This window comes from Triticum dicoccoides, chromosome 2A, assembly GCF_002162155.2.
Source record: "Triticum dicoccoides isolate Atlit2015 ecotype Zavitan chromosome 2A, WEW_v2.0, whole genome shotgun sequence".
In the NCBI taxonomy this organism is placed as follows: Eukaryota; Viridiplantae; Streptophyta; class Magnoliopsida; order Poales; family Poaceae; genus Triticum; species Triticum dicoccoides.
Genome location: NC_041382.1, coordinates 751,855,189 through 751,863,467, shown reverse-complemented (window position 1 = coordinate 751,863,467; position 8,279 = coordinate 751,855,189). Strand labels below are relative to the sequence as shown.

General features: G+C 55.9%; 2 protein-coding genes across 2 annotated transcripts; both read right to left on the bottom strand.

Annotated features, from left to right (window-relative positions):
* Window positions 1-3,378: 3,378 nt before the first annotated feature.
* On the bottom strand, window positions 3,379-3,893 carry LOC119356950. Its single transcript, XM_037623935.1, has one exon. It carries the CDS (start codon window positions 3,719-3,721, stop codon window positions 3,449-3,451), a length of 273 nt encoding a protein of 90 aa, XP_037479832.1. The 5' UTR covers window positions 3,722-3,893; the 3' UTR covers window positions 3,379-3,448.
* Window positions 3,894-4,893: 1,000 nt separating this feature from the next.
* Window positions 4,894-7,986, bottom strand: LOC119356945. The gene is made up of 2 exons (XM_037623933.1): window positions 6,239-7,986; window positions 4,894-6,134 (listed from the first exon to the last, which is right to left on the bottom strand). The coding sequence occupies exon 1, from the start codon at window positions 7,856-7,858 to the stop codon at window positions 6,563-6,565; it is 1,296 nt and encodes a 431-aa protein (XP_037479830.1). The 5' UTR covers window positions 7,859-7,986; the 3' UTR covers window positions 4,894-6,134; window positions 6,239-6,562.
* Window positions 7,987-8,279: the final 293 nt, after the last annotated feature.

Genomic DNA, 8,279 nt, shown 5'->3' with positions numbered 1-8,279 from the left:
TATACCTAACAACATAAATCACAACTAGTAACTTAAAAATAACTATTATACATTTCAACATTTTCCACTAAAATTACTATAATTGTAACAACCTTATGTTATTTTTAATATATGTTTAGGATATTTAAGCAATTTAAATTCCATATAGATCTGAGAAAATGAAAAATAACGTTCATCTATAAATTAATTTGTGTGCCACTTAGATGCATTGTGGTGTTACGTGTTATTTTATTAGTATCTTCAAGTATCTTGATAAGAGTTTTATATGTAGGTGCCTAGCAAATATCTCAACAGAGATTTGGGGAGCACAATTGTTTATGGGAATAGTAACCATTATGACATTATGGATCTCCTTAGTTGCTTGAGAGGGAATTATGTGTATTCGTACTTCTTGTTAGAAAGTCATTTTTTTTTCTTTTGCTTCCATGGACCTGCGTCAAAATCAAAATAGATGGTCGTTCAGTAGAAACTGGAAAAGCGTTGTGATGTGCTTCACTATGTCATCGCGCCCGCTCTAATAAAAAAGCACATATTTAGAGAATGAACAACTTTGCCTTAGTGGCGACTGGCCTCAGTGCCATCCCTATCCCTTGAACCCTCCACTTGCTGTGAGCCGGGTCGACTCGCTCAATAGAAAGTACTTGCAACCAACGCAAAGCATATACATGTTGTTCCGAATCAAAACAATTAGAGATGAATTTGTTGGACAGAACGCGACGCCATAATCATGAATAGCCACCGTTTCAGCGACCTGGAGGTGTTCGAGTTGATCAGAGAAGGCGAAGATTTTGGAGGGCAGCCGGGTGTATTGTACAGTCGGCTGAAGTCGCTCCGTTTTCTGTATGCTTCTCACCTTGCTCCCCTGAGTTGCTCTCCCCGAGTAACTCTGAACATTCTTCCTCTCAAGACAAATAGTCAAAGATGCACATGAACAAGGACAGTGATATAAACTCGTAGGCGAAATTTTCATCATCATCATCATCGTGGTATCTTTACAATTGAACAGGGGACAACCAGTCAACTCTCAACTCTCAACTCTCAGGGCATCTCCAGCCGTTCGGCCCCCCAGGACGCCTAAATAGAGCGGCTTGGGGGCGTGCCGGCGCTAGTTCGGCCCCTGGGGGCGACCTAGCGCCCAGTCACGCCTCCACGCGCCGGCCCCAGAATGCAGGAATTTTAAACTTGGTCGTTCCCGCTCACAAAAGACGCCGCAAATCCGGCGATCGGACGTAGTCTGGCGTTACAAAAAACAGAGTTCGTGTGCGCAATGATCCATCACTCGGCGGGGTCGGCTCCAGGCGTTGGCGGAGTCGGCGTGCGCGGGCTCGGCGGTGCCGGAGCTGCTTCGGTGCTGGGTTGTGTCGGCGCGGCTTCGGCACTGCTGGGCGGCGACGTAGAGGCGTCGTTTGGGCTTGGCGTCCGGGGCGTCGTCGGCGTCGTCGGCGTTGCCGTCGGCAGCTCGTTCAGGATGAGGCCGTGCTGCACCAGGTACCACGCCTTGAGCTTCTCGTCGTTGCTCTGGAGCATGTCCGCCCCGCTCATCAGAAAAGCCATGTCGGTGTTCCTCTTCTTCGCGGCGACGTTCGTCCGGAGCAGGTCGAGTTTGATGGCGTTGTTCTTCATCAGTGACGACCATCGCGCCTCGGTCTTCTCTTTGCGCAGGACGGCCCGGGCCTTCGCGTCGGCGAGGCAATGATCGATGGACTCCTGCACTCGCGCGGTTGCCGCGTCGGCGTTTTTCCCCTTCTTCGCCAACTTGTGGCCGTCCGGCCGCCCCTCTGACGCGCCCGGAGTCAGCGCGTCCGGCTTGTATGTCTCCTTGGCCTTGTCGAGGGCACGCCGGACTTCCGCCCACTTCTCGCACTTGTCAATGCGCTTGTAGACGTGGAGGTGCTTGAAGTCGGCGTCTTGGTTGTCGCCCCGATACATCGCGAACATACGCAGCAGCTGATCCTCGACGCTGGCGCCGCTCTCCGGGCGAGCCGCGACCTCCTCCACGATTCCATGCCATTTGTTGCACGCCAACTGGACACGGCCCCAATGGTTCGCCATCACCTTGGAGCCGCGCTGCATGTAGACGCCTTTGAAGTAGGGGTCGACGAGCTTCCGTTCGTCGAACTCGGCCTTGATGCGGTCCCAGTACGTCTCCAAGCTCTGGTTCGCGCCGGTGGTCGGGTCGAGGCAGACGACTTTCCATGCTTCGGCGAGGCATTCCTCCTCCTTGGACGTTCACTTGATGCGCGGTTCGCCTGACCTGGCCGCCCGCTTCTTCTTCTGGCGCCCCTTCGCCGGAACAGGAGCCAGCTCATCCTCCTCCTCCTCCTCCTCCTCCTCGGGTTCCTGCGCGTCCTCGCCGTAGACGTAGCCGAGCTCGGCCTCCATGTCGCCGCTGAGATCCACTACCTCGTCCTGGGTGGCGAACCCGGGAGAGGCGGCGACCGCGGTCGATCCTGTCGCGATGATGTCATCCATGTCGGCCCCCGTGTCGTCGGCGTCGCCGAGGTGCGAGAAGGGCAGAGGTCCACGGTAGAGATGGGGCGTCGGCGTGGACGCGTAGGAGGCGGGCGGCGAGTAGTTGTATGGAGGGTACTGCATGCCGACGAAGGCGGGCGAGGGCGTACACGCAGCGGGGTGGCCATGAGGGAAGGTCACGTTCGGGTTGAACCCACCGTGCGCGTCGCCGTCGGCGTAGCCGGGCGACGATGAACCCCATGGAGATCCGGCGCCTTGCTGTCCCCAGGGCGCGTACTGGGCGTGGTTGACGACGGGTGGATTCATCCCCGCCTGGTCAACCGATGAGGAAGACGCCGCCAAGCGCGCCGCGTTGTCGCGGGCCTTCTTGGCGATGGCTCTGTTCCACCTGTCGGCGGTGACTGCTTCGCGCCGCTGGACTTCCACCCTCCACTCGGCGTTCGACATACCCGGCGGCTTCGATGACGGCGCCCTCGGCTTCCTCTGCTTCGGCTGGATCACGGCGCCAGTCGCGTTTGCCGTCGCGCGCGGCATGGTGTACTTCTTCGGCGGCATGGCGGCGACTGGAAGGCGAGTGGGAGGGGGTTTGGCGGAAGAAAGGGGGAGAATGGCGGGAGGAAGGCGAGCGAACGGGAGAGATGCGAGGGAAAAGCGTAAACAAACGGCGGGAAAATGCCCTCGGGTCGCTTCCAGGGCGGGCCCACGCGCCTTTTTCGCTTGCGCCGGCTCCCCAAGCGCCCCCCAGGGCGCCGGGTTCGGCCTGGGTCGGCCGGCACTAGTTTTGGCCTGAGCCGGCGAAAAACGGCCTTCTGGAAGCGCGACTGGGGCCTTTTTTTGGCGCCGGCGCGGCAAAATCGCCTGAGGAGGCCCTGTTGGGGATGCGGCTGGAGATGCCCTCAGGCCATGTCTGCTTGCTAGGTTACTCTTGCTGCAACGAACACAAGCATCTCTAGGCCCTAGCTAGCTACTAGTACTCCTAATTTGGCCCCCAACAGCTGAGGTACATGACTGTCCTCAGCCCCTCATCGGCCTTCTCCACTCGCCCCCTCTCCGCCACGGCCGCCGCGGAAGCCGAAAGCTGCTTGGTGCCCTGCGAGGCGCCTCCGCAGACGTTGGTCCTGGCCTTGGCTGCCCGGTGGATGGAGCTGAGCGCATAGTTCCAGCGGCAGAGCCCAGCTTGGTCCTTGAGGGCCTCCACGGTGCCCACGCTCGTGGCCACCATCCACGATGCCTTCGCCGGAGCAGCCATCTCTTCTCCTCCACCTTGTTCTTGCTGTGCTGCTGGATAGTGGAGACTGACTTGTGATCCTTCTGTATCGTAGTAGTGGACTTGCGAAGTTGCGGTGCAAAGAACAGAGCTTATTTTCTTGAACTGTCTCACTGGATTGATGCTTGTTTGTGTTGATGGGAAAAAGAGTGGGAGAGAGACGTGGTTATATACCGGAGGGCCGGAGCAAAACAGACGGCTGCGGGCGCTGGTTTTCCAAGATACCGGGTGCTTTCAGCTTTCAAGAGAGCCCCCTTTTGCTTGCTTGCGCCGCAGCTCTCGCTCTCGTTCCTGTACAGTGGGCCATAGTTTTGTCCGTTACAACCAGACAAGCCAGAGAGCATATGCTGGAAGATACGGTTTCCGCCATACCAGGGGCCGTGTGAGCTTCGTGTCATAGTCGGATGGAGGAGACACCGGACTCATCCATGTGTGCGCCTTTGGCAAAATATTTTGATTATTAATAATATAAATACATCTTGATTATTTCCAAGAAACTCGTGGTACTAATACTATGCTGATACTTTTTTTTGCGGGTGGATACTATGTTGATACTGACACTGTTGTATTATCGTCATGCTATTAATGGAGAGGGATTAGCCTGGTTGAAAAGAAAAACTTGTGGTATTGGAAACGTGTGGGGATTCCTCTTGTTGAAAAGCCAATTCATTTGCTTGCATGACCCTATGAAACTTATAAAGAAAAACGTGTGACCTGCCTTTTTGGGTCTTCCTATAGCTCTGATCAGAAACCTGCAGATGATCAGGGTTAGTTAGTTAACTATTAATTGTGGACGAACCAAGCAACTGAAGGTAGGTCAATGAGCAAAACTGAAACAAAATGGACTGCTTGATGACACCTTAAGTACAGATATGGGAATTTACCATGTGTGTCACTTCAACACCTGCAGACTGAAGAAATTCAGCAGGTTTGCTATGAACTCGTCACTCGGCAGATCGACAAACATGAAGTACTTGTATGTTGTAATGCCATACGACCAAAAGGCCGGGTTCACAGATAACGGAATAGCTGTAAGCCGAAACCAAATTAAAGCATCAATGCATATTCCTCATCGAGATAACAAAAAAACAAACAGACAAGGGGAGCAATATGAACTGAAGTAACAAAAAATTGTCATCATCATCATCCTGATTTTTACAGTGGGGGATTCCATGGGAAGCCAGTTAGTACCAAGTTTCTACATCGTGGTTTCAGGCCACAGAACCAAACACACACACCCCTAGCCAGTAGTACCAAGTAAACAACTGCTAATTGGGACCCTAGCAGTTGAGCTACATCACTGTCCTCAGCCCCTCCTCGGCCTTCTCCGCAGCAGAGGCCAGAAGCTGCTTGGCGCCTTGCGAGACGCCCCCGCGGACGTTGGCCCTGGCCTTGGCGGTCCAGTGGATCGACCTGAGAGCAACTCCAATGGGCTGACCTAAATGGATGAGGCATTTGTTCGTTTTTTGTCTGTTTAGATCGGTCGCTCGCCCGGCATCCGCCCAGTTTTGCATTTGGATCGACAGTGCGCCCAACGTGCCGACTTATTTCATGCCCGCATTCAACTTCTAAATAAAAAGGGCCCGCGACCAATCATGTCAGCGGTCATGTCTCATATCGGCACCATGCCAGCGTCGGCATACAATGCCGGCTACAAAAAATATCACCACAGTTCATGCTGGCGCACTCGCCAGCCGGCCGGCACACATGCCAGCACACAAAAAATGGTAGGGCTTGAGTTCGACGACGCCATCGTGGCTCCCGTGGTCATGCGGGCACACCTGCCGCATACAAAAAAGATGGCCCTCGCCGCCATAGATCACTTGTCGTCGAACTTGAACATGTCGGCCTGCATCTTCTCGAACCACGGCCTCTTCCTTGGCGACACGATGTTGAGATCCACCTTCATGATCTCCACCCCGGTCATCATGCTCGCAAGAGCCACTTCTTTTGCCTTGGTCTTAGCGTTGGCGGCCTCGATCTCTAGCATCTTGGCTTGCTTCTCCGCCTCGAGCTCGAACATCTTGGCTTGCTTCTCGGCGTCAAGATCAAGCCTCCTCCTTTGGATCTCCATAAAAACATCCATTTGCTCCGCCTTGAAACGCCAGCGCTCCTCCTCTCTTGAGTCCTTCTTATTCGTCATGCCGTCCACGCTTGCGATCAAGGCGTTGGTGGCCGCATCTCGCTTGTTCTCCTTCTTGAAGTTGGTCTTCCCCCGCGGCCGTGCCGGCTCGCCCTCCCCAACATCCTCCACGGCTTTCTTCCCCCCACGTGCCTTGAGTGCGGCATATTGCGCCTTGAACTTCTCTTCGTCCTTGATGACCCGATAGCAATGGGAGAGGTTGAAGCACTTGTCATTGTGTTGAACCTTGAATGCCTCCAAAGCTTGAAATGCCTATAAAATGTTTCCATGCAAGCATATGGGCAAGTGATAGCAAATGAAGACGTAAAAGGATGATCTTGATGACACAAAAGAGGGCGGCTTGCTTGCTATCATACCATGTCTTGCATGCTGATGTCGCTCACGGGGCGGGCCTTAACGCTCTTAAGGGTGGCACAAAACTTGTTGCACTCTTGTTGGATCACCCTCCACCGCTTGGGAATGGAGACCCACCCGCGCGTGCTCACAAATTGGTAAGGCGGAAACTTCTTGCGCTCATGAAACTCTCGGTGCACACGAGTCAAAAAGGTGGAATGCTTTTGCTCGGCCCCCGTCTTTGGGTCTTGTCCAATGTCTGGCCAACACTTGCAAAGAAGCTTGTCCTCGGCAGCTGTGTACGCCTTCGTGCGCTTGCTCTTGCGCTTCGGCTTAGGACCGGCGTCTTAGTTGGCGACCTCGTCCTCGAACAAAGGCTCCACTTCGATGTCGCACTCGTCCTCTTCCTCTAGCCCGTAGTCGTTCGGGAACTCGTGGTCGAGGGGGAAGCCATCCAGGTCGATGCCGACCTGATCATGCATGAAGGCCGCCTGATCGGGATCATAGCCAGCGGACGGCGTGAACGCCCCGCGGCCGTCCTGGCTTTGTGTCTCGTCGGGGTAGTAGCCAGCGCCCGGCGCACCACCCTCGAAGTTGAGGTTTTGCATGTAGTCCTCGTCGACGGCGGACGACATTTCCTCGAACAGGTTACGGGCGTCCGAGAGCCCACCGGCCGGCGTCTTCCGCGCGCGTTTCCTTGTGTCGCCGGATGACGAGCCACCGACCATCGGGGTGGCGTTGAGGTCGATGGGCGCGGGCGCGAGCGTGGAAGGCGTGACCACGCTCACGTCGGGCGAGCACTCCCCGAAGAGGCAAGAGGCCTGCGGGTAGACGTGGAAGCCGGGGACCGGGTTGCAAGCCGACGTGCGGGGTGAGTCGGGCAGCACCATCCGAGGAAACGCCGACGAGCCGGTGCTGGCCGCGGCGACCACGGCTTGGACGAGGCTGTGCTGGCTAGGGTTTACCTCTAGCATGTAGAGCGCCTCCCTCGTTGCCGCCGTGACGCGGGCGTTGGTCAACTCCTGTTGCGCGGCGGCGACGGCGGCAGCCTGCACGGCGGCCTTATCCCTCGCGTCCGCGGCGTGCCTCCGGCCCTTCCTCTTGGCCGACTCCCTGCCCGCTGTTCGGGCGTCAGCGCCTTCTTCGGCTTGATCGCGGTGGCGGTCTTGCGCGGGGCACAAGGCTTGCCTTTCTTGGAGGGGGTGACGGCGCCGGACGAGGCGAGGGAGGCGAGGCCAGCGGCGGCGTCGAGGTCGAGGTCGATGGCGTCCTCCATGGCTGGTTGGGGGACGGGAGCGCTCGCGGGCGGGAGTGTTTTTGGGGGAAAATAAGGGGAAATGGTGGTGGTTGCCACTGACCGGTGTCCATCTCGTATCCGCGCCGACGTAAATCCGGCTCAAAATTAAGCCGGAAATGGATCGCCCGCGGACGAAAAATGGACGCACGTCCGTTTGGGTCGGCGCTTTGGACCGTCGCTTTTGTCCGCGCCGATCCAAACGGACGCGGGCGGACGAAATGGGTCGTCCCATTGAAGTTGCTCTTAGTGCATAGTTCCAGTGGCAGAGTCCGGCCTGGTCCTTGAGGGCCTCCACGGCACCGATGCTCATCGCCACCATCCAAGACGCCTTAGCCGCACCGGCCATGATCTCTCCGTGTGCTGGTGGTCTGAAATTCTGAAGTACTAGCTGATGGGTGAAGAGAGGTAGAGTAGCTCGTTGTCGAGTGTAGAGTGCGGAATTTCTGGTTGTGAATGAAGTGGGATGAAGGCTGGTTGATGCTTGCGTTGATGAGAGGGAGAGCCGGGCTGGGACGAGGTTATATACTGGAAGGGGGCTGGGAGGTCCGGACCAAAACAGTGGTCGCGCACGTTGGTTTTCCCATGAAACCTGGTGCTCCCGGAGTCATCACTCTGCTACTACTCTGCTTCTTCGCGCTGCAACTATCGTTGTTGTGTCGTTTTGTTTATTTATTCCCCGTGGAAGTGGTGGTTTTGGCCATTGTGAGAGAGTCTGGGATTGGCACGAGCCGGCGGATATAAGATATGAATGAGTATAGGTGATGCGT

Bases quoted from the DNA above. Each gene is read 5' to 3' on its own strand.
- LOC119356950 (XM_037623935.1), bottom strand. From the start codon at position 3,721: ATGGCTGCTCCGGCGAAGGCATCGTGGATGGTGGCCACGAGCGTGGGC.
- LOC119356945 (XM_037623933.1), bottom strand. From the start codon at position 7,858: ATGGCCGGTGCGGCTAAGGCGTCTTGGATGGTGGCGATGAGCATCGGT.